We start from the raw sequence: 26,311 nt of genomic DNA, 5'->3' as shown, positions 1-26,311 counted from the left end.
TTTTTGTTTTTGGTGATTATTTGTATTATTGATTGCCATTTATAGGCTCAAAAAATGAAAATGTTTTTATCAAAATCTTAGCACTTTGTACCTCTGTATAGAACTATGGAATATGAAAAGTTGAGTAAGATTGTGCTTCCATCTAGTTTTTTTAAACAAAAAATGGACATAGTAGTGCCCTTTACCCCCTAAGTACAGATACTTACATATATCTTCATGCAAATGTCGATGATAGTCTTCCCCTTCCCCTAAATTACAGGTGTAATGAAATTAGTAGCAGACTTTTGCTCAAATTTCAAATATATTCATACTTAAAAACATTCCTTTTACTATTATAAGATCTGACGGGTTCTGATTTTGACGCAAAAAGACTGTCACTCAACGAATGATTCCAATTAGTACTCATAAGAACATTTTAATTGATATTAGGACATTTCATAGTAAAACTATTCGGGCGGCTTTCCCATGCGTCTATCATGGGCGCTCATATGCAAAATTGTAAGGGGGGGGGGGCTCAGATATTTTAACCATAGTTTAGCATAATATTTTCCCCAAGAAAATCAATTTCAAGACAGATTAGAGTCATTAAAATTTGACATTTTTAATAACTTATTCATTAATGGCTGGAGAAGAAATATTTTAACATTTTTGTAAAGAAAAAAGTACTAAAAGCAAGAAAGTTCTAATTCGTAAGGGGGGCTAGAGCCCTCCCTTGCCCCCTATATGGGTGTCCTTGGCACCTATTCATTCATTCTGGTTCTCTTTGCTATTCTTCGCTCGCCGCGAAGACTCATGGAATATGTTGATTCCCGTGTGGCGCTGGCTTTTCCAGCTTTCTCAAGGCAGTCCGTTGTTATGGAGCCCCAGTCTAGGCCCCTACATATATACATAAGATATTTACAATGGGGTCATTTCCAAAATTTTAAAAGCATTTCTTTCTGAAAGAGCATGCTTACAAACATAGGATCTGATCATTTTTTATTATAGAAATATTTAACAGATATTCATAAATTTGCAATCATATGCTCAGTCCTGATTTTCTAATTACATAACATCTTTCTCACTATATTTTTGGAAGTTTTTTACTTCCCATCAAACTCAGAAATTTTCAAAATTTAAATTAAGGCATTCAAGAAAATAAAGAGCTTGATAAAGTTATCAAATTATGTTCAAATACCTGAACCCGTTGAGGTACAATGGCCACGTTTTAGGTCACCATTTTTTTTCTAACGAACTGACAGTGGTTTCAACAATTGGCTGGAAGGGGGGGGGGGGGGAAGTAGCCTCAAACAAAGACTAAGTCTCAAGTGATAAGTGAAACAGGGTCAATTCATGTGCATACTGCAACAAGAATAAAAATTTTGAAATAAAGTTCTATGCGATGAGGCAAAAGTGCGAAACAAAAAACTATAAATATTTGAAGAAATTGTATCAGACACATTTATTAAAATTACATTTACAAATATTAATGTCAACACTGAAAAATGAATAAAAGTTTAAAGTCTTCTGCAGGCATAGATTTATTAGATAAATAAAAAAAACTCGTATAAAAATATATAATTGGACTCATATTTGAGGTAGATCAAACTGTGTTCTATACATTTCAGCTTTTTAAAAGCATGATTACAAATGGCAGTGTTGCAATTATCAAAATAGTTTTACATTGATTATTTAAATTTTTTAGAGCATCAAGGAGCTGTATTTACAATAAAAAGGAATTATAAACATACAAATTAACAGATGCACAAGATTTTAACCAACATGTTACACTTAAATTTGAAACATCATGTGATTTTAATCAAATAAATCATAAGTCTTTATTCTACACATAATGAAAAACCAAACAATAGCTGAAAATAATCAACAATTTTTTTATAAAATGAAAAAATATTTTTATTTGAATATTTACGAAGATATAACTTAAAAATGCATTTAAAAATAGAACATGTACACACAACACTAAAATTAAGACTCAACATACAAAAAAAGACTTCACAAAACTAGATCGTGTTTGATTTGAGCAAATATTCCATAAAAATTAGGCAGTGTTCATTTATTTGGCTCATGTAGCATATCACCAATAAAGTCAATCATAAAAAAGAGTAAATCTAAACTCGTGAAAATTTATTAAAAGTTGTACGTTTTTGTCGGAGTTGAGCATTTTGTTGGAAACCAAGGCCAGGAGATAAGATTGCTTGAAACTGTATCAATTTGTTTCACAGGCTCAGAACAAATGGCGACACTGTCCATCGACATGTCAGACCTCGAAATGCCGCAATCTTCCATGAGCTCCGTTACTGGAGTTATTCTCGATAGGGTTCCTCCATTCCCCACTGATGTCATTACATTCTGTGAGGAGCTAATGCTGCCTGTCGCATACCCGGTGTCTAGCTCCTTGGAATTGTAGGAAGGAAATGCTATAGATTCTTGTGATTCTGCATTGAAGCTCATCGGTTCTGGTGGGGGAGAAACTGAATGGAAGGAAGATTTATCAGATGAAGAGTTACTTTCTTCATCAATCCGCTCGCTGAAAGCTCTCATTCGGAGACCTGTAACGAAATTAGTATTGTTGAATGGCAAAATTAGTGAGGGGAATTTTAAGTACAGTAAACTCCCGATTATCTGCGGAATTGGATGGTACAAGTGCCATGGATAATAAAAATTGTGGATAAACTGCATAAAGGCTAAAATAAGGAACGAATGAGATAAAAATTGTCCTTCATCAAAAACTTAGCTGTAGTGATGCATAATACTTTCCTCAAACAGTGAAAATATATACAGTACAGGAAAATTGTTGTATTTTTTCACAACAGAATTTAACAACAATAAAAAACAAGTGTATGCATGATGAAGAAAGCACAATAAATAAATAAAACAAAAACAACCGAGTTTAAATTTACAATTTTTCGAAAAAAAAGTCATTGGTATTAGCCTTTTACTGCGAAAATACATGTTTCTGATTGTTGATTGACTAGCGGATAATAGACTTTTAAAACTATGTTTCAAATAAATTAAATAAATACCTTTGTGCATAAAAAGTAAAGTAAGAAATAACACGTTAAATAGCAAATTGTAGATTACTGCAGACACCTGTTTTGTCGTTACAAGAAACCCCGTTTTCAATGCAGAAGAAATGAGCATATTAATGGAAAGACATACGACAAAAGCCAACAATACAAAAGGTTCTATCAGATGTCTTTTCATCCATAAGCTCATTTTTTTTGCATAGAAAAAGGTGTTCCTTGTAACCTCGAAACAGGTGCCTGCAGTAATCTGCAATGTGTTATTTGACACTATTTCTTATTTTATATTTCACATATTTGATTAAAATTTGATGTAAATACACTAATGCTTACAATTCAATAAATAGGCATGTTCTCACAAACCATGACCATTTGTCAGATTCCATGATTTTTGAGCATTTTTTGTTGAAAATCATAATTTTTTCATGATTATTTTCGATAATAGTCGAAATCCATGACTTTCCAGTTCACGGACAATCAGTGGTGCTGAATCAAGGGGCCTAATTATCAGGGCCCGATCAAAACAAACTAGTGCCCAGGTCCTGAGAAAAAAATTTGTGCCCCCCAATGAGAAAATCAGCACAATTTCAAAGTTAATGTTTCGTACTAGAAACCTAATGCACTAGAAACCTACACATTACTACAAAAACCTGGGATTTGAATACCAAACACTTGACTGTCCCCATACTAATCATAGTTAAAATTGCCTTACCTCAAGGTGAAAATGAATTAAAAAACAATTTAAAACTGCAAAAATAGCAAAAAAAAAAACTAATTCTGACATTAAACTTTAAAAAGGCTTCTTTCTGGCTTTAACAGAGGCAAATGTGTCGATCACATCATCAAAATCTAATTTTGGTGTCACAGAATTTTCAATGGTCGATAAGAAAAACGCCTGTAAATTGTCCTGAGAAACGCAGCTTCTCAAACGATTTTTGATTCTTTTCAAAGCTGAAAAGGAAGGAATTAAGTTAATTTAGGTTATTTTAGTGCCCCTAAATTTGTGGTGCCCAGGTCCACTGACCCGCCGGACCGTGCGTTAATCAGGCCCTGCTAATTATACACTGCATTTTATAACTTGTGTGATATTTAGGGCTCGACCAACGGCATTTTTTGGCCGATTGGCCGATTGTTCAAAGATGGCCGATTGTTTTCCTCCAAATGGCCGATTGCCAATGGTAAAAGAAAAAAAAAAAAATCAAATAGAAATAAATTGATAAGATTGTCAGGGATCATTGATTCATTTCACTTTACTTCCTTTCTACGAATAAAGAATTGTAATCACAAAAGTAAAATCAGATTTCGACCTAAATTTCTATTTTACTATCACCAAATTTATACTACACAAGTTTTTTCGGCACATCTGTACATACATATGTACCTAAGAACATATAGATAACCAAATATCCATTTTGAACGCCTCCTCAGTTAATTATCGCAAATTCTCTTGTGATGTCTTCATGCGCGTAAACTTGCGTCACTCAAAAACGTTATGAAATAGTAAATTGAAAACTCATACGTACGTAGTATGATCTAAAAGTTCAAGGTCAAGTTGTATAAAACCTTACCCTGAATAGTTCACATTATCGAAGCATTATCTATCCACAAAATAGTCACCTTGAACGATTATGCACTTCTGCCAACGTTCGTATAGCTTTTAGAAGCACTCCTGGAAGACATTTTTCGCAAATTCTTGTAAGGCTTCTTGCGCTGCTGCTTTAACTTCATCGTGGGGAAGAAGGCGACTTTAATGTTGAGGATGCACGGTTCGATTGGTCAATACTCTGATATGACAAACAAGTAACATAACGTTTCGTCGGACTTAACTCCGTGTGACTTTTACCTGCTCACAGCAAAAAAAAAAAAAAACATTTGCATAGACGCCGCTTTTTTCCATCAGGAGAAGATGAAACTGCATCATAGAAGGTAGCAAAAAATGGCTTCCAAGAGTGTTTTCAAAAGTTATATGAACACTGGCAGAAGTACATAGTCCCTTAAGGCGACTTTTTGAAGGTGGATGTGCTTCGGTAATGTGAACTATTCTGTGTAAGATTTTATACAGCTTGTCCCCGAACTTTTGCATCGTACTACGTACAATCTGTATAGGGTGTAGTTATGCTTCTCCTTTTTTGACTGCTGTATGATGAAAGAGAAAGAACAATAGCCAAAAAAAGAAGGAAGAAAAACAAAAAGACTGTTTAATAACCAATTGATTTTTTTTTAAATTGAGCATATAACTAAGATTTCAGTAATGTTGTAATAATGTATGGATTTAAGTACACTCAACATAATTAAAAAAAATTAAATTACGTTGTTGAATCATTCAAAAAAAAAAAAAAATATTAAGAATAGAACTATGAAACCGTCAACAAATTACGCAATTAAAGTGGAAAGATTGCACGTGGACATTTTTTAGTCATCAAATTAAACAAAAAAGGTAACAGAGAATTTACAATATTAAATCAAAATAGTAATATTTTTATACTTATTTAAAATTTATGAATAGAAAAGTTAGCATTTTTCATAAAAGCTAGGGTCATTCCATAGAAATGTCAACCTCAACCTCAGAAATTTTTTTTTTCACAAAGCCTTAATTGTGGCCTATCATTTCATTCATCATACTTCCTAGTACATAAATCCAGTAACAGTTTGCAAGAATTTTATTCGGTGTTTTTCTTATGGATATAAACGTGCGAGGTAGTAGAAAAGGCTTAGCATGTGCAAAAAACATGTGTCTACGTTTTTTTGTGTAATGTAAAGATTTTTGCAAATTTTTAAAAGTACTATATTTATTCTAAATGATTAGATGTTGGCCCAATAAAATTGACTGTTCTTTTTGCATACATTATAAGATAAGTATTTTAATTAGTTTGGTTATTTCACTGAAAATATTTGAGTTACGTTAGTCACGGAAATGCACTATTTTTTGCTTAAAAACTAAACCAGATGATTGAACCAAACAACACTTGGAATTTTCTTACATCTGTATCATATCTACTTAAAAAGCGCAAAATATTTATTTTAGTATCAGTAGATATAAAAAAATTAGTGTGACTAACGTAACATTTGAGCTGTGACTAACGTAACAGTTTGCATGTGACTAAAGTAACATTTTAAAAATGACTGCTAATATTTGAAACTTATTTAATTTAATGTACACAGGGATCGCGCTAAGGATTTCGAATCGTTCGCCAGTAAATTTGCCAAATTTTTAAAGTGTTAGCCAAATTTTAAAAGTTTTAGTCAAAGACTAACTTTTACTCATTTTAAATGTATTTTTGTTTTTAGAAATATTTAATCAGAAAGTGAAGTATAACTTAATTTTTGACAATTTTTTGAGGATAAGGGCAAGGGTATATCCAGGAATTTTTGTCCGTTTTTGGTGAGAAAAAAAATGCAAATTAAGTAGTTTTTCCAAATGATATGTAATTTTTCAGAGGAAAAAATGGCTAAAAACAACTTCAAGTGATATTTATCATTCTTCAATAAATTTGAGATAGAAATAAAAGCTTTTAACGAAGTAAAGACTGCATTCCTATCTTACTCCGATGTTTCAGACATCGAACAAAATGAAACAAACGCGCCATTCAACTAGGCATCCGCCATCACTTTCTACTCAGTAGCCACGCTGCGCACTCGATATCCAATCAGCGAGAGGCGCAAGTACAGTGACGCAAAGAGGCGAGAGACAAACGTCATCCTTCCTCCGATCCGATGGACGGTAACGCTCCGATCCGATGCTAACGCGTGTGCGCGCACCTCAATCTGCCCGGAGTGTTCCGAGGATAAAACAACTTTCAGTGATTGCTAGTCTGGGAGTATTGTGAAAGGTTAGTTTATAGGGGTCGGAATTTTGTGACGGGTCCGTTTTTAGGGGTCCAAATTTTATAAACGAACTTAATTTTTATCTAGATTGACTTCTGAAGTGGGATTTTTTTTCCTCTGTGTATATTTTAAGAAACTTTCTGTTTGCCGATAAATTCGCCAAATTCGAATTTTGTTTGCCGATTTTACGATTTTATCGTATTTGGCGCATTGGCGAATGCTTAACGTGGTCCCTGGTACATTTTCATGAACAATTTTGAATATGCAGGCATTCTATATTGATTAAAAATATAAAGGGTGAAAAATACCAGTAATATTAAATTGTAGACCTTCTGTTTACTTAGAAAAATACTTTTTTAAAGGTCTTTAAAAAGATACTTCCAATTTAAAGAATAATTAAAAAAGAAGAAAGGGGAGTAAAGCAAAATGAGTACTCTGCTGAATGTGCATTCAACACAAGAATCCAAGCTTAAGAATTAAGATAATAAAAATACAGTCTTAACAAAGGAGAACATCTCTATTTTTTAGAAAATACATCTCCACCTATTATTAAAATGAAGTAAAGGCTGCTTGTTGGAAAACATTTGAAGGTGTTACATGATACAGTGACAATAAACGCTGCTGCCATATGTTTCAGAAAATGCAAGAATGATCATTTAGAAATTCAAACATTTGCGGTGATATCTGGAATTAAAATGCATTCTGCAAAAACGTTCGATTTCTTTTTTTTTTCAATATTACATTTTAATTCAAAAGGATGCACAACACTATTTGTTTGATGAATCAGTAAACCTTAAAAAATAATATGCCATTGAAAAATACTACGGAGTTTCTTATGACGATAACTAGTATATCGGCAGAATACTAGAATTCGGTGAAACTATCAACTTGCTTAAAGTTAATTTTTTTAAAAAAGAGATATTTAGATTTAATTACCCCAAAATGATGTTATTCAGTTTGTAAAAGCATTTTTTTTTATTTGTTAATTTTTTTTTCTGCACATTCAAATTGAGTTAATTGAACTGACTCCTTCCATTCAATTTATTACGCTAATATAGAAAAAACGTAAGGAAAGAACCATAATGCAACACAAAGAAGGTTCCTAAAAAGTGCAAAAGTAATATAAGAGCAAGAGATTAATTTAAAAAAAATTTTTAATATACATTCTTCGCTTGTTATTCGATGGTTACATTAGTCACGTTAGTCACACACAGTTTTTCGTAAAAGTACCATTAAAGGCCAAAAAAGATTCATCTGTAATAAATATGTAGTACATTTAAAAAAAATAGATTGTTTACCTCTTCCAAACATATCGGCCAATTTTAAATGCCTGCGTAAGTTTCAGAAAAATTTGCCTCGTAACATAAGCATCGTTTCTCAGGGTTGCAAAAATGTTACGTTAGTCAAGATGACTTTTTCGGTAAAAAAGCACCTGCCAGCGCTTATTTTGCTTCAAATTCTCGGTAGAAATGAAAAATAGTCACCTTTTACATTTTAAATCTGCATATTAAAGCAAAACACATTTATTTTTACTCTCGGTGCAAGTAAAAAGAGTTTGAAAATCAGTTGCGAATGTTACGTTAGTCACTGTGGAATGACCCGCTACAACAGTGACATACATTTTGCGAAAAAAAAATAGCCATGAAAAGAGCAAGGTTCTTAAAACGCAGGTACAATAAACAAACTCAATATTTACACCAAGTTAATAACTGAATACATATACTACTTGATCTGATGTTTGCACACATTGTACTGAACAATTTGATTGTTTAATCTTTTATGAAGCTTTACAAACAAGTTCAAATTAAATTTTTCAATTTAACAATAATTTTCTGAAATTTGAGAAATTGCATAATAGAAAATCCTTGAAACTTTTCTATGAAAAACGAAAATAACTTATTCATTGATTTTATATAAATACATAAAAATAGTTACAACAGAAAAAAATCAACCGCTATTAATGATGCAAAAAAGATGGCAATTTACGAAATATAGGTGAAACAAGTATGAGAAATACGCAAAATGACATTTCTTGACCAAAATAAATAATCCCTAAATATTTAAGAAAGGCTTGAAATGACGAGGTAGGGTTAGGGGGGTCACCCTCTGATTTTGGAGTAAATCACACTTCGGCCCCAACCTCTGCCTCATTTTTTTAGTACAGAACAGCTACCACCAACGCCTCAGAAGAGTTTCTAAATCTACTTCAGTAGTTCCGAAAAAAAAAAAAAAAATTCAAAAGTCCCTTTGATTTCCGAATTATGTCACCATTCAAAACGTCTTTAATCAATTTCTTACATTAATGCCCTAAATTCTTTCTAAACAATAGATAAAGTTTGAAAAAAAAAAAAAAAAAATCTCCAATTTTATGAATGGTGTTAGTTTTAAACAACTCAGAAGTACAACTAGAGTTTAATTTCAGAAATTGAGGGAGGGAGGAGGGGCACGCAAGTGTTCTCGGAAATTCAAAAAATATTCGTAAAAATAGAGTTTAAAATAATCATAAAAATTGAGCAGAAAACCCTTTCAAAACTTGCACCCGAGTTTGTTTTGACGTGCAATGGCGGATTTAAAATATAGCAAATGTTGCAATTGCACGAGAGGCCCATAACCATAGGGACACTGAAGGAGTTACAAAAATGCGAATGATTAATGTTTTACAACTTCTGTGATCCCCAAAATGTATTTCGAGGGCCCCAAACTTGTAACTCCGCCGAAGTGATACAGAAAAGACTGCATTACTGTGATTCATATTACAAATATCGAAAAATTAAAAATTGCCGTTGGTTCAACGGGAATCTAATAAAATGACAAAAAAATCGGTTTCGCCATCTCATATTTGTTTCCATGGTCTCCAATTCGGCAATATATCACCAAATGATCGTCAGTCCGAGACGCTATATTAGTTTTGCATTGAAATAAGTAATTAATAGCCACAAAAAATGAGTAAACACGCTTTTCAGAACACCCGATCGAAAACAAAAAGGGAAGTGCACAATTGGAACGTCCGCAGACCCCACATACGAAACTTTAACCTTCTACAGATTATCATTTTTGAGTTATGACTTATGACAGATACATACGTACATCCTGCTGCAAGAAAGAACGCAATAATTAACTTGTTTGGTACCTGAATGTAGTATTAAATACTCTTCTAAGGATGACTAAAAATAGAAATTCATACTGAAATTTAAGTAAATAATTTTATATGAAAACAACAACTCCATTTGCTTTGTATTAAAAAGTAAAACAGCAAAGGTCCTTTTTTTTTCAAAAACATCGGCCAATTAAATCGGCTTTTCGATATTTTTTAAGGCCGATGGGCCGATGTTTCCCGCAAGTTAGCATCAGCCGCCGATGCCGATGGCTAAATTGTTGAACCATCGGTGCCCATGCATCAGTCGAGTCCTAGTGATATTTGGATGCTTGAGTTGCCAAATCGATTAACTCCACTTTCTACAAAAAAAAACATCATTTGTGCTTTAATAGTGCTTAATCAATGCTTAGTATGTGAATTTATATCAAATTTTTGGTACAGTACATTTCTGACCACGTGATGACAGAAAATATAACGCAAGGTCTTATTTACTCCTATGGATAACAATCTTCTTTACTTTCCTCTACTTTTTGTTTTATGGTGTTAATCAATTTGGCAAGTGAGGACTCCATTTATTGAGCAAGTTTATTGCTTATAATTATCGTAATATAATTAAAAGGATCAAGTGTAATAGTTATTTTGAAAAAAATGTACACATCCGTCGACTCAGAGCAACACTAAGACAAATAATCCCAAAAATAACACTAAGATATCCTACAGTTTCTTTGAAGCGATATAAATCTAGAGTTTAAGCTTCAGCAGTCCCCAGATAGGACATTTTAAAGTCCCACTTTTATCTGGAGTTTTCAATAAATTGAAGGCAGTCTAAAAAATAATTAGCTTAATCAGCATGCTATCCCTTTAATTGTTCCTTTTAAATCCGTTGATGAAAACTTGAGATTAAAATGCAAAATAGTTCGCAAACAGTATGTTTTAGTACAACATTTTACATTTATTTTAAGAATTTGGAGTATATTTCATTAATATCTTATAACCTGGAAGATATACCTGATTTTGAAATACTTGGACGATCCTTAGGTGCAGCTATTGGTGAAAAATCAAGACAATTAACTGGTAACACATTGCAACAGTCACTACAATTTCGCTGTGAAATAGGACTTGAGGAAAGAACATCCTAAAAACAAAAGTAAAGATTATTTATTATTATTTTTTTTTTGTTAAGCTTTGATTAACTCATGATGTTTTCTAATTATTTTTTCATAATATGCATTTGCTAAAAAGTAAGCTATATATTTTTTAATCCAAAATCTAGACAGTAACAAAACTTTTATATTATTGATAAAACCATTATAACACATATACTGTACATAAGTTATCACAAATATTAAGATAAACAGCTATAATAAAGAAAAACAGCCATTGAAACTTCAGTTTTTTGAAAGTATGAAAATTAGGTTTTAGATATTTGTAAAAAAAATGAATGATCTCTAATTTCTTATCAAACCGTTTTATAGTTTAGAAATTGTGATTAGAAGCATAATTATATGAAAGAAAATCACAATAGAGAACAGCAAAAAAATAAAAAAAAATAATAAAAAAAAAATAATAATAATAAAAATAAATAAATAAAAATATATATTTACAATCCAAAACTACAGATTATTTTTTGTTGCTTTCAACAAGATTTTGGTCACCTACTAATTTATAACAAATGTATGAATTAAACGCGTGATATGTGCTTAGTTCAGCCAAAATAAATAAAATAGAAATAAAATAAAAGGAAAAACATTTTACATTAAGTTCTGAACTTACAGATGCAGGAGTATTTACACTATGCATTTGCAAATTAGGAGTACACCAGGTCATGCCAGAAGATGAATTACTTTTACACCTGAAAACAAAAAAACTTGTACAAAAATGTATTTGCTAACAGATGAAATCTAAATGTTGGAATAATGTTTTTAAATTGCTATTTGAAAAAAAAAATATAGGAAAGGTAAGCTTATAATGATGATGCCATTATGTGACTACAAAAATAAAATTAGGTAAAATATAAAAAAATCCAATTAGTGATTAAGTTTACAATGCTTTTAAACATTAATATAAATTGTGATTTAAAAACAAAATGATCTAAAATAAAAATTATATTAACATTTACAAGGGCCAAAATTAAATTTTTAAAGAGGAGTAGCAGCTACTGATGAGAGTTGGCTGAACACAAGTTGGCAGGTAAAATAATATTTTTCGGGCATTTTCTCAAGCCCTGGGTATGCCCTACAACTGGGTATTTTGGAGGGAAAAAAACATTTAAAAGCATTTTCTTTGCAAGTTAGAAGAAAACTATCTCAGGTGTTACTCAGGAATTACTTAAGTGGTACTAATTTTAATATTTTAATGCATGAGTTACAATTAAAAAAAAAAAAAAACACACACACACAATGTGGCATCAATTGATAATTACTGAAGTTCAGTATTAGCAAGCAATTCAAAATCAATGGCATAAAGATCTTGGATATTTAACAACTTAATTACAGATAGGTTGTTTTCCCCATGATTTCATTCAGTGCAAGATTTCCTTTTATTTCAAAGAGCATTACTGCTGTGGGGAGGTAAACGGCAGTGTCTGCAGAAATGAGTTTTCGAGATATTTGAAGAAATGCGTGATGGATTCAATACTAACAAAAGAGGAATTTCGGAATTAGGCGTTTTTTTCGGGCCTTTTTTTCAGCAGCAACCAAATAAGCAAGCTTGTACAATAAAGCTAAACAACAGATGACAAAAATGCAAACATGAAAAATTTGCAGTTACTGCTTTTTACCTGCCCACAGCAGATTGCTTCAAGTTTTTTCAACAGTGAACTGATTCAGCATATAGCAAGTAAGCACTCTAGTACTTTGATTAGCTTTATTTTGAAACAACTACAATGGCTGCCGCTTATATGAATTATGTTTGTTCTAAACAGTTTTGATTCCATAAAGCAGCTAATTTAACAAAGCTGGAAATTTTTTGACAATTGGATTAATTAAAGCGGTTGATTCAATTCACCACTGATTCAATAACCTGTGTCCACTCTAGTAAACAAGATGCTGAGTGAGAGAAACTGAAAAATTACCATTTGGGGGTAAAATTTTCCTCTTTAGCAACAAAGAGCTTTCTTCGTAATGAAGAAGTATTCATAAGCTCAGATTCTTTCGGGGAACTTTCTGCAGAGCAACAATTTAAATCATTGTCTTCTTGATATGTGAAGTACCCACCTAGTAAAAATTTAATAATCAAAATTGTAAAAAATTAAAATGCAGACAAAATAAAATAAAAAGTACAGCAAATATAAAAAGCATAGTACCTAATAATGCCTCAAGATCCACAGAAGGAGGAATAGTTAATTTGGTTTGAGTTGAAGCTGCAAAACAAAAAATGTCCACTTCTAGTATTTTAAGTTTCAAAAGAAATGGCAAGAACTAAGTTTGATCAATTTAATATTGACAAAAAATTTGTAACTAATTTTAAAATAAAACGATCTCTTAAGTTTAAAAACTAATATATATAGGGGAAAAAAAGAAGAAAGCAGTGTCATTACAAAAATCAATTGGCTTGTAAAATCATTTTGAATTACAATATTCGATTTAGCCTTTTTACTTTAAATCAAAAATAATGAAACACATGTTTTACTTTAAATGTAAAATAATTTGTTAGACAAGTTAGTAAAGTAGCCTAGATTAAAGAAAAGAACAGATTATTAGTGTTCAAGGTTCATACACTTCCAGACAAAATGAATTTCAGGAGTTTTCAGGAGTCAAAAGCAACAAGAGTGGTTTTTACAAGAAAATTAGTTTTAGTAACATTTAATCTACTTTGCTGTCAAATTTTTAATCGATCAGTAATTTTTTTTTTTCACACACTATTCAATCAAAAAAAAAAATGTATTCAAAATATTTGAAAATAACAGGAACACACAAAATATTAGATATATCGGCATATGATCAGTACTAAATATACTACAAAATAGCACTACTAATTAGCAATATAGAAAATATGATTAATAACTGTTGCTGTTAACGCAAAAATGAGCACATGCTTTTGGTTCGTTCTCTAGAGCCAGTTACAATCAGTTACCTTAATGGGCATGTTTGAATAGAGTAACAGGTCAGTCGGTTCGAACACCCCCATGTTTTTGCGAAAAGCACTGGGGGATTTGTATAATACTAGGGCTCGATCGATGGCATTTTTTGGCCGATCGGCCAATGCCGATTGTTCAAAGATGGCCGATTGTTTCCCTCCAAATGGCCAATTGCCGATGGCAAAAAAAAAAAAATCTAACGGAAATAAATTGATAAGATTGTCAGGGATTTAAAGGATCATTTATTCATTTTTTACTTTACTTACTTTCTACGAATAAGGACTTGTAATAAAAATAAAAAAAAATCAAATTTCGACCTAATTTCTATTTTACGATCACCCAATTTAAACTTCACAAGTTTTTTTCAGCACAGCTGTACACGCATATGTACCAAACAACATATAGATAACCAAAATATCCATTTTGAACACCTCTTCAATTAATTATCGCAAGTTCTCTTGTGATGTCTTCATACGCGTAAACTTGCGTCACTCAGAAACGTTATGAAATAGTAAGTTGAAAACTAATACGTACGTAGTATGATCTAAAGGTCTATGAAACCTGACCCTGAATAGTTCACATTACCGAAGCACATCTATTTACAAAATAATCACCTTGGACAACTATGCACTTCTGCCAATGTTCGTATAGCTTTTAGAAGCACTCCTGGCAGCCATTTTTCGCAACCTCTTGTACGGCCTCTTGCGCTGCTGCTTTAACTTCATCGTGGGGAAGAAGGCGACTTTCATGTTGAGGATGCACGGTCTGATTGATCAATGCTCTGATATGACAAACAAATAACATAATGTTTCGTCGGACTTAGCTCCGTGCGACTCTTACCTGTTCCCAGCAAAAAAACATTTGCATGGACGCCGCTTTCTTCCGTAAGAAGATAAAGCTGCATCATAGTAGGTTGCGAAAAAGGCTTCCAGGAGTGTTTCCAAAAGTTTTATGAACACTGGCAGAAGTCTCTCAAGGTGACTCTTTGAAGGTGGATGTGCTTCGGTAATGTGAACTATTCTGGGTAAAGTTTTATACAGCTTGTCCCCGAAATTTTGGATCATACTACGTACAATCTATATAGGATATAGTTGTGCTTCTTTTTTTGACTATTGTATGATGATAGAGAAATAATAACAGCCAAAAAAGGAAGAAAAACAAAGACACTGTTTAATAACCAACTGATTTGTTTTTTTTTTAATTGTAAATATAACTAAGATTTCAGCAATATTGTAATAACGTATGGATTATGTACAGTATACAGAATTAAAAAAACTTTAAATCATGTTGTTTAATAATTCAAAATAATAATAATAATAATAATAATAAGAATAAAAATATGAAACCATCAACAAATTACGCAATTAAAGTGGAAGGATTGCACGTAGACATTTTTTAGTCATGAAATTAAACAAAAAAGGTAACAGATAAATTACAATATTAAATCATAGTAGGAATATTTTTATAAGTATTTAAAATTTATGAATAGAAAAATTTGCATTTTTCATAAAAGCTATAACAGTGACATAAATTTCTCTGAAAAAGAAATAGCCATGAAAAGAGTGAGGTTCTTAAAATGCAGCTACACTAAACAAACTCGATATTTACTTCAAGTTAATAATAACTGAATACATATACTATTTGATCTGATGTTTGCACACATAATATTGAACAATTTGATTGTGTAAAATCTTTTATGAAGCACTACAAACAAGTTCAAATTAAATTTTTCAATTTAATAATAAATTGCTGAAATTAAAAAAAAATGCTTAATAGAAAAGCCTTGAAATTTTTCTATAACATATTATTAACTAGTATGTTGTGGCCATCACGAAACTTTCTTCTATATTTTTCTTTTTTTTTTCTGATCCCTCCCCATGCTTGACGAGGAAGCAATATTCCCAACAAAAACAAAATGACACATGCAAAAACTTGACGACTATCCCAATGTCTGAATTATTGCGAAAGCAAAGCAAAGAGCGAAAATTGAAAGTTATTTTAAAAGCCTTGCTTGAATGAATTACAAATATTTTATTTGTTAACAAACATAAGATGGCAACAGTTAAAAATTTTAAATCATTGCGATAATATTTCCTATCATTTCCATACAATTAAAATCACGAGAAATACGCAGACGACAATCTATTACGATTTATCTTTCTTATTGTTGCATTAATAAAAATATTTTTATTCGAAAAAAAAAAAAAAATCAACACCTCTTGGAGCGATCGGCGTCAAAATAGAACCAAAGCCTGTTTACATATGGATTCACATATATTCCAAATTTCAACCAGAACGTAGCATTACTTCTTGAGATAGGGCACTCAAAATGGAAAAAAAAACGGGTGATTGCGCTACCCCCTTTTTAGCTGTTGACACAAAAATAAAATCAGTTCTTATACCCACTAAGGGCTACTTGCCGATAAATTTTTCTTTCATTCCGTTCATTATTTCTTGAGATACAGCAGTCACAATTGACGACAAAAAACGTTCTATAGCTCAACCCCCGTTTGAGTTATTGACACCAAAATTGAATCAGCACCTGTTCCTGTTAATACCAACATATCATAGCTGCCAACCTCAAGATAAAAAAAATAGGAGCACTTAAGGGAAAAAATAGGAGCAATGAGGGTTAAAATAGGAGCACCAAATCGTGGCCTGTGCTAAACCTTCCTTCTGTACCGTAAGCTTCTATAAGTTCTAAGCACCCTTACAATGCGTTTCTGAATTTTCATGTTAGATTTTCAACAAAACTACAACCAAGTATAAGATAAAAATATTTTACATTAAAAAAGCATCATTACCTAGGTACATATTGAAAATTAAAAAAAAAACATGATTACTGTTTGATTTAATAAAACTGCAACCCTTTTTAAAAATATTCCTTTATACATATCCTACATGTATTGAAAATGCATTGCATAAGAACATATTGAAGATTAAAAAAAAAAAAAAAAACACGATTACTTCTTATACTTGGAAGTAAAGCAACTTCATAGTAAAGGTCAAGACTTGGAAATCTAAGTGGCCAGTGGCCACTAGACTCTAAAAACTTAGTGGCCACAACTGTCACCAAGTTTTGAAACACAAACTGGAGGGGAGATGGGGCAGTTTTTACAACTTTCATGAAAAAAATAGATGAATAGGACTTCACACATTTTAAAATAGAGTCATTCAATACTTTTTTTGTACATGGAAAATTCAAGTTAAAATAAATTTCTGATTTATTTAAAAAAAAAAAATAAATAAATGAGAAGTCAGCAGGAACCTTCATTTTAGATGAAATGGTTTCAGCTTGTAACAAAGCCTCCGAGGCAATAAGGATCAAATACAGATAAAATTTCTCCTTCAAAAAAATAATTTAAAAAAAAACCATAACTTTTTGCCATTTGTTATTTTTAATAGTTCCCATTGAGACAAACAACCAATTCTGTTTTCGGAAACTTAGGCTATTAATAGTCTTGTCTACTTCCATGTTGCAAATGACCAAACATGGCAACAATGCAAAAAATTTAAGATGATAGATTTTTGAATTTGTTGCATTAAAAGTAATTATAAATAATTAATAATCCTTAAAAAAACTAAAATTCAGATGAAATAGAGTTTTTAGCACATTAGCATCCACACCAATCAGGATAACATAATATTCTGAAGAAATTTTTTTTTCATTTTTCAAGAAAAAAATTAAGAATTTTCCGAAAAAAAGCCCATTTTGCATTATTTTCAATAGTTTGCATCGCAATAAACATCTAATTCCGATTTTGAAAACTTGGCTACTTTAAGAGTTTTGTGTACTTAAATCTCGCAAATGACCAAATATGGCGACTAAGTCAAAAATTCAGATATAAAATTTTGAATTTGTTGCATGAAAATAATTTGAAAATAAAAAATCCCTATGAAACTACAATTTAATTGAGAATCTTTAGCACATTTGTGTCCAAAGCAATAGGGATAAGATGAAATTTTAAATAGTATACTTGTTTTCATTTCTCAATAAAATTACTTAAAATAACCAAAAAAAAAAAAAAAAACATTTTGCAGCACATTTTGCTGATTTTCATTAGTTTGCAGTTAAAAGAAACCCCCAATTCTGCTTCGTCTTTGAAAACGAAAGCACTTAAGCATCGTCTACTTCCATCTTCTGAATGACCAAACATGGCGGCTACGTTTTGCACGTAACTGAAATGCTCAATGAAAAAACGATGTTCTCCGATCGATTAGCGCTCCCACTCAGTGTTTATCTTGACACTAATGCTTCCAGGGCATTAAATTGCCTCCTCTTTTGTTGAGTTTGTGCACAATTCCTACCTTCCAGGATAGGGAAATTTCTTCTTTTTCCTCAGAAATCGAAAAGTGTACAAGCAAAGTCAAAAAACGGAGTTTTTTGGAATAAATCGGATTTTTGGAGTACGCAATAAAAATCGGAGAAACTCCGGGAAAAACGGAGCACTTGGCAGCTATGACATATGGATCAAATTTTGTTTGATTCCGCCAGTTACTTCCTGAGGAATAGCAAGCACGCGTAACTCGAAAAACGTCCCATTGCTCCACCCCCCTTGGAGGAATTCGCGCCAAAAACTAATGGGCACACGTTCACATAGGGGCACATATGTGTACCAAATTTCGTTCGATTTCATGCGGTAGTTTTTGTTGTAGAGTGGCCACAAAAAACTGGTCACACACAGACGTGACACACATACACACACACATACAAACAGACAGACATTTTCCAAAAATGATCGAAATGGACTCAGCACACCTCAAAACGTTCGAATCCGTCAAAATTCGAAATTCGAAAATTTGCACGAATCCAATACTTTCTTCTATATATTAGATATAGAAGAAAGTAAAAATATGATGAAAACGAAAATAACTCGTTCATTGATTTTATAAAAATACATGAAAATAGTTACTTACAATAGAAAAAAATTGATCGCTATAAATGATGCAAAAAAGATGGCGTATTACGAAATAAAGATGAAACAAGAATGAGAAGTACGGAAAATGACATTTCTTGAGCAAAATAAATAATCGTTAAATATTTAAGAAATGCTTGAAACGACGAGGACGGGGCGGAGGGGGGGGGGGGGACACTGCTGATTTTGGAGTAACTCATAACATTAAACTTCGTTCCCAACTTCGGCCTCATTTGTTTAGTACAGAACCGCTACCACCAACGCCTCGGAAGAGTTTCTGAGTCGGCTTCAGCACTTCCGAAGAAAAAATTCAAAACTCCCTTTGATTTCCGAATTATGTCACTATTCAAAACTTCTTTAATCAATTTCGTACATTAATGCTCTAAATTCTTCCTAAACAACAGATTAAGTTGAAAAAAAAAATCTCTAATTTTATGAATGGTGTTAGTTTTAAACAACTCGGAAGTGCAACTAGAGTTTAATTTCAGAAATACAGGGAGGGGGAGCACGCAAGTGTTCTAAAAATTACCGTCGGTTCAACGGAAATCTAACAAAATGACACAAAAACCGGTTTCGCCATCTCATATTTGTTTCCATGGTCTCCAATTCGGCAATATACTCTATAACAAAAAAAAAAAAAAATCGAGGCATCAAGAAGCAATCATCCGATTGCTTTGAAATTTTGTATGTGTGATTGGTTTGACCAGATGTGCAAGTGATTAAAATTTGGTGTTCAATGAATGAATAGTTTGATCTTCAGCGAGTCGAAACTGTGCATCCAGCAGATGTATATAAAGAGCAGTTCTTCAACAGTTGTTATAACTTTTGGTTTGATTACGATTCAGATTACAACTTAAAACTGCCTCGCCGCATGGTTCGTGCTCATTACGAGCAGCTGTCAGTTTTAAAGAGGTCGTATCTTTAGATTGAAAGAGGTCGGCTGGTCAAATCGGAGAATCGCTCGTTATTTGAGTCGAAGCGAAGCGGTGATTCGAAGGTGCTGGCAAGGATGGGTTGAAAATGGCAGAATTCAGCGTCAGGATGTTAGCGGTCGACCTAGTGTCACAACAGATTGTGATGACAGTGTGATTGTCCGATCAGCTGTCACAGTGCTTTCTTCATCTCTACGAACCATCAGACATTCAACCTAAGCACCAGTGTCCATCATGACCATTTACAGACGGTTGGGACAACGAAATCTACTCTCGCGCCGACTGTTACGCCACCTGCTACTGACGCCTACACACTGATGAGCCAGATTACAGTGGTGCATGGCTCGATTAGGATGGTATGGTGCCGACTGGGGATTTATAGTCTTTAGCGACGAATCCCGCTTCCAACTGTGTCATGACAATCATTGAAGACGTTTGGAGGCACCCAAGGCAGAGGAAGGATCCTGGTTTCACTTTCGCACACCACACTGGCCCTCAACAAGGCATTATAGTCTGGGGTGCCATTTCCTTTGGTAACTAGACCCCTTTGGTCGTTATTAGAGGCACGTGTTGCTATGAACTGTCTACAAGCTTGTCAAACTCTTCCGTGGCCTTCTAGATCGCCAGATATCTCTCCTATCGAGCATGTCTGGGATATGATGGGTTGGCGATTGCATCTGGCTGTTGTTGTATCCAGGCTAGAGGCGGGTCAATACTTTATTCAACTTGTTACTATTTTTCAATTTTTCTAAGTCTCAATCGGATCACTCCTTCTTGGTGCGTCGATTTTTTTTTGTTATAGTCCAATTTTGTTTTGTATCACCATATGATCGTCAGTCTGAGACGCTATATTAGTTTTGTATTGAAATAAGTAATTAATTGTTGGCTATTGAAAACATTATTGATTCCCATGCAAATTCGTTCTTGCACGTCGGATGGGTGCGGGCCGACGCGAATGACGCCATCGCCAATCGGCACGTGCCGAGTCAACGTGCATAAGACACGTGCATTGAGATGGAATAAGGTGGTTGTTTGGAATGAATGAGTGAGTGAGGGTGACTATCAATTTGATAGATGGAGATCGTTTTTGTTTTTAATTGATTCTGTTTTTATTTTATTTTCCTGTAAATAGTTATGATTGAGTGTTCAAATAAACGACGAGTTTTTAAACATTAGTTTTTCTTTCAAAAACAACTGCTACATGGGTTTAGAACGTTGGGAAAGTTCAGGAAAGGAATTATTTTTTCTAATATTAATAGCTACAAAAAGAAAGAGTAAATAGACTTTTTAGAACACCCGATCGAAAACAAAAAGGGAAGTGCACAACTGGAACGTACGTGCACCCCAGATGCGAAATTTTAACCTTCTACAGTTTACCATTTTTGAGTTATGACCTATGAGAGATACATACATACATCCAGCCGCAAGAAACAACGCAATAATTATCTTGTTTGGTACCTGAATGCAGTATAAAAAACTTTTTCAGGGGTGACTAAGATAGAAATTCATACTGAAGTTTAAGTAAACAATTTTATGTGAAAACAATAACTCCCTTTACTTTACATTAAAAAGTAAAACGGCAAAGATCTTTTTTTTTCGAAACCATCGGCCAATTCCATCTGCTTTTCGATGTTTTTAAGGCCAATGGACCGATGTTTCCTGCAATTTAGCATCGGCCGCCGATGCCGATGGCAGGGCTCGACCGATGGCCTTTTTTGGCCGATGGGCCGATTGTTCAAAGAGGGCCGATGACCGATTTTTTCCCTCCAAATGGCCGATTGCCGATGCCGATTGCAAAAAAAAAAAATCAAACAGAAATAAATTGATAAGATTATCAGGGATTTAAAGGATCATTAATTCATTGCACTTTACTTCCTTTCTACGAATAAGGAACTGTAATCACAAAAAAAAAATCAGATTTCGACCTTAATTTTTATTTTACGATCACCCAATTTATACTTCACAAGTTTTTTCGGCACATCTGTACATAAGAACATATAGATGACCGAAATATCCATTTTGAACGCCTCCTCAGTTAATTATCAAAAATTCTCTTGCGATGTCTTCATGTGCGTAAATTTGCGTCACCCAAAAACGTTATGAAATAGTAAGTTGAAAACTCATACGTACGTATTACAGATCCCGAAAACATTTTTTTTTTTTGGGGGGGGGGGGAGGGAGAGTAGGAAAAAAGGAATCAAAAATTGAAAAAGTAGGAAAAAAATCACTTAAAAAAAGTAGGAAAAAATAGGAAGAGGTAGGACTATACACACATCAAGAGGAAACAAATTTAGCGTAAATTTTATTTCTAATGTAAAATAAACTAACAGTATTTTTGATTTAAAACTTTCCCAAAAATAAACTAACAGTACTTTTGAAGTATTCAAGAGATTTAATGAAATACCGATACCGAGTTTCTGAAACAAAACGAAAGAAACAAGCGGACAATCATCTGTATTAAAAATAAACTGGTGGAAACAAAGATATTAATTACGAAAATATGAAAATGAAATTGAAACAAAGAAACACCTTTTAACAATACAGAAATAAAATTTTTAAGTGTGAAAGAGTAAAATGCAATATAACGATCGCAATAATAATAATAATAATAATAAAACTCATATTTTGGTGCAATAAAACCATTTTTGTTAAAGATTTGTTTTGTCAAAAACGAAAATATTCCTTCGAAAGCATCCTTTTATCATTTGAAAATAGCAACACTTTCAGCTCCTGTTGTCATAAACTATGATACAAAAAGCAAAGCAAATATTAAATTAGTTTTAGTTAAAAATAATCAGCAGTTACCACCAACGCCTCGGAAGAGTTTCTGAATCTATTTCAGAACTTCAGAAGAAAAAATTCAAAAGTTCCTTTGATTTCCGAATTATGTCACCATTCAAAGCGTCTTTAATCAATTTCTTACATGAATGCTCTAAATTCTTTCTAAACAATAGATAAAGTTTTTTAAAAAAATCTCTCTAATTTTATGAATGGTGTTAATTTTAAACAACTCAGAAGAGTAACTAGAGTTTCATTTCAGAAATTTAGGGAGTGGGAGGAGAGGCCTCGCAAGTGTTCTCGGAAATTCAAAAAATAGACGTAAAAAATAGAGCTCAAAATAATCATAAACATTCAGCAGAAAAACCCTTTCAAAACTTGCACCTGAGTTTGTTTTGACGTGCAGTGGCGGATTTAAAATATAGCAAATGTTGCAATTGCGCGGGAGGCCCCATAACCATAGGGGCACCGTAGGAGTTACAAAAATGCTTCTGATAAATGATTTACAACTTCTGTGATAGAGAAATAGGGCCCCAAAATGTATTTCAACGGGCCTCAAACTTGTAACTCCGCCGAAGCGATACTGAGAAGACTGCATTACTGTGATTCATATTACAAATATCGAAAAATTAAAAATGATCGTCGGTTCAACGAGAATCTAATAAAATGACACAAAAACCGGTTTCGCCATCTCATATTTGTTTCCATGGTCTCCAATTCGGCAATATATCACCAAATGATCGTCAGTCAGACGCTATATTAGTTTTGCATTGAAATCAGTAATTAATAGCCACAAAAAATGAGTAAACGGGCTTTTCAGAACACCCGATCAAAAACAAAAAGGGAAGTGCACAACTGGAACGTACGCACACCCCACATGCTAAAATTTGTCCTTCTAAAGCTTACCATTTTTGAGTTATGACTTATGAGAGGTACATACGTACATCCAGCTGCAAGAAACAACACAATAATTAACTTGTTTGGTACCTGAATGCGATATTAAAAACTCTTCCAGTTGTGACTAAAATAGAAATTCATACTGAAATTTAAGTAAACAATTTATATAAAAACAATAACTCCCTTTACTTTGTATTAAAAAGTAAAACAACAAAGGTCCTTTTTTTTCTAAAACATCGGCCAATTCCATCGGCTTTTCGATGTTTTTTAAGGCCGATGGGCCGATGTTTCCTGCAAGTTAGCATCGGCCGCCGATGCCGATGGCTAAATTGTTGAACCATCGGCACCGATGCATCGGCCAGGCTGATGCATCGGTCGAGTCCTAGCCGATGGCTAAACTGTTGAACCATCGGCGCCGATGCATCGGTCAAAGGAGAGAAGTCCTATATAATACGAAAATTTTTATTGGTTGCCAACGATTCAATATGGCTGCCTAAATGGAGACGACATGGAATTAAAATTAGCGAAAGTTGTCGAAAATTATTTTCAGGAGGAGAGGAGAAAAATCAGGTGGTTAAAACAAAAATTTAGGAAGTTTTAAGGGCCCTTAGAAGAAAAAATTAAATTTCAGGAGTTTTTCAGGATTTTCAGGAGACATACGAATTTTGAGTGTTCCATTGAATAGATGTGCTTGGCCACACACAAACAACTTGCCCTTAGAATAACATGCTGTTCAAACCTAAAATCTGTGATTCTGTTTACTTCCAGGTAGATGCCTTTATAACAGCGGTTCCCATCCCAAGGGCCGCGGCCCACAAGTGGGCCGTGAACAGCATGGACACTGGTCGAGAATCTCAACCATCAATATTAGATCAAGGGTCCTAATTTCCGCTGTTTGCTAAAATTTAGTTATTAGCTGTACCGTCAATTGAATGTTGCGAGTTATTTGAGACTAAAACTATCTAGTTTCAATCCAGATATCAAACTGCCTCGTAGAGGAAAAACAGCGTCAAAAATCTCATGTAGCTTTAACTTTGACTTTTACACTTGAAGACAGTTATATGAGCTGATATAACCCCCCCCCCCCCCACCCGGCCAGTAAGTAAATTTTGGCTGTGTAAGTAATATATAGTAGTTAGCGGGCCTCAATGGCGTTTTCTAAAAAAATGGTGGGCCGCACAACTGAAAAGTTTGGGAACCGCTGCTTTATAATGATAGTATATAAGACACATATAAGCTTAATATTAAAAAAGTTAGTTTAAATTTTGAGATCTTAAGTTCAAATTATGTTTTTCGCAAACAAAAATTAGGTTAGGACCATACTTGTTGGGTTTATTATTTCTACTAATGGCCTTTATCATAACCATAATTTGAATTCAAGATGTCAAAATTCAAATGAATGCCAGGGGCTGGATGCTGTATGTTGAGTGCTAGATACTGTTTTCACGGAAAATGGATCGCGTAAAGTCGAGAAGGTCGTTTATAAATAATTCGATTTTGAGGCCCATGGACATCACCGCCCAGAGAAAGGAATATGCTCGTAGTGGCCTGTGGATATGGATGCCACTATTGAGGAGGAGAGACATGCTCGTGGAGACCAGAGAAGTTTGTAGTATAAGCATAGAAAAATAAAATCAATGGTCAAAAAAAAAAAAAAAATCTATTGTCAAGTGAGAACAATAAGCAATTGTGATTGCTCAAAGAAAAAACTTTTTATCATTCTAATAACAAACATGCTTTTAAGAACTGCATATTGATAGCATTATGTACCACATCAAATTACTAGGAAAGTAAGTGACATATAATATTACCAGCTTAAAAAGACAATTGTTTTGCATTCTTTAGAAAGATAAAGCAATATATATAAATCATCTTTACAGCATAACTCATTTCTCAGGCTATGCATATACTTACTATTTTTGTTATATTTTAGGCACTGAAATTTATTTCGAGCAAATAAAAAGGAAAAGAAAAATCTCTACTAGCAAAGCAAGAAATTTAACGCCTTCCTTTGTTTGATTATATTGCTTGAAGAATTGAAACATTGTGTTTGAATTTATGTTTGATAAATCTGCTGAATTTCCTCCTCATTTTTTTCTTTATTTGGATACAACTTTTAAATAATTTTAACTTCATTAAAGGAACTGCAAGGTCAAAATTATATTTTGCTGATTTCAAAGAACATTTGATATATCTTAATCTTCTTAAAAGGCTGCAAGAGATGGGGCACAGATCACTATGTATTTCAAATGCCCTGCTTCATTATGAAAAGGTAAAATTTTTTGTAATATTTATAAGATTTCATAACAACTAAAATACTTGCAATTAATTCAAAAGAAATGAGACATACCATCATTATTAGTAAAACTATTAGCAGGTGAACTATGACGAATCGTTCTTCTCATTTTTATCTTCCTTCCGCCTGAAAAAGATGTTCTTACAGATTATACACATTTAGAAACCTTGATAATCAAGTCAAATTTTGCTACACACAACATTTAAGCTAACAGGTTACCATTCAGCCTTTACGCGAACTAATGGGCCATTCGACTGTGACGAGCAGGACAATCAGACTGCATAATTTTACCAACATTTTGGCATACATCTTAATGTTTTATGCAAAGATACTCCGGACACAGTTATCTTTTCATTAAATAATTTTGTCATTTAAAATTTATTTGTATGCCTCATGCGCGGGACAGACAAAATCAACCTCTTGTAATTAGCTGTATGACTTAAGTTAATTATTTTTGCTCTATTAATAT

General features: G+C 33.0%; 2 protein-coding genes across 2 annotated transcripts in view; both read right to left on the bottom strand.

The window, feature by feature from the left end:
• Nucleotides 1–1,223: 1,223 nt before the first annotated feature.
• LOC129216051 (uncharacterized) lies at nt 1,224–12,829 on the bottom strand. Its single transcript, XM_054850196.1, has 3 exons — nt 11,719–12,829; nt 10,954–11,080; nt 1,224–2,549 (listed from the first exon to the last, which is right to left on the bottom strand). Exons 1-3 carry the CDS (start codon nt 11,770–11,772, stop codon nt 2,128–2,130), a joined length of 603 nt encoding a protein of 200 aa, XP_054706171.1. The 5' UTR covers nt 11,773–12,829; the 3' UTR covers nt 1,224–2,127.
• Nucleotides 12,830–13,014: 185 nt separating this feature from the next.
• Nucleotides 13,015–26,311, bottom strand: part of LOC129216569 (protein aurora borealis-like) — a gene marked incomplete at its 5' end in the record, with an annotated part of 28,172 nt that continues 14,875 nt past the window's right edge. Inside the window, 3 exons of the mRNA XM_054850784.1 lie at nt 13,015–13,160; nt 13,250–13,306; nt 25,897–25,968. Coding sequence (XP_054706759.1) covers nt 13,015–13,160; nt 13,250–13,306; nt 25,897–25,968 — 275 coding nt within the window. The remainder of the gene's footprint in view (nt 13,161–13,249; nt 13,307–25,896; nt 25,969–26,311) is intronic.

This window comes from Uloborus diversus, chromosome 2 (assembly GCF_026930045.1).
Source record: "Uloborus diversus isolate 005 chromosome 2, Udiv.v.3.1, whole genome shotgun sequence".
In the NCBI taxonomy this organism is placed as follows: domain Eukaryota; kingdom Metazoa; phylum Arthropoda; class Arachnida; order Araneae; family Uloboridae; genus Uloborus; species Uloborus diversus.
The sequence above is the reverse complement of the archived record's forward strand: the minus strand, read 5'-3'. Positions and strand labels throughout refer to the sequence as shown.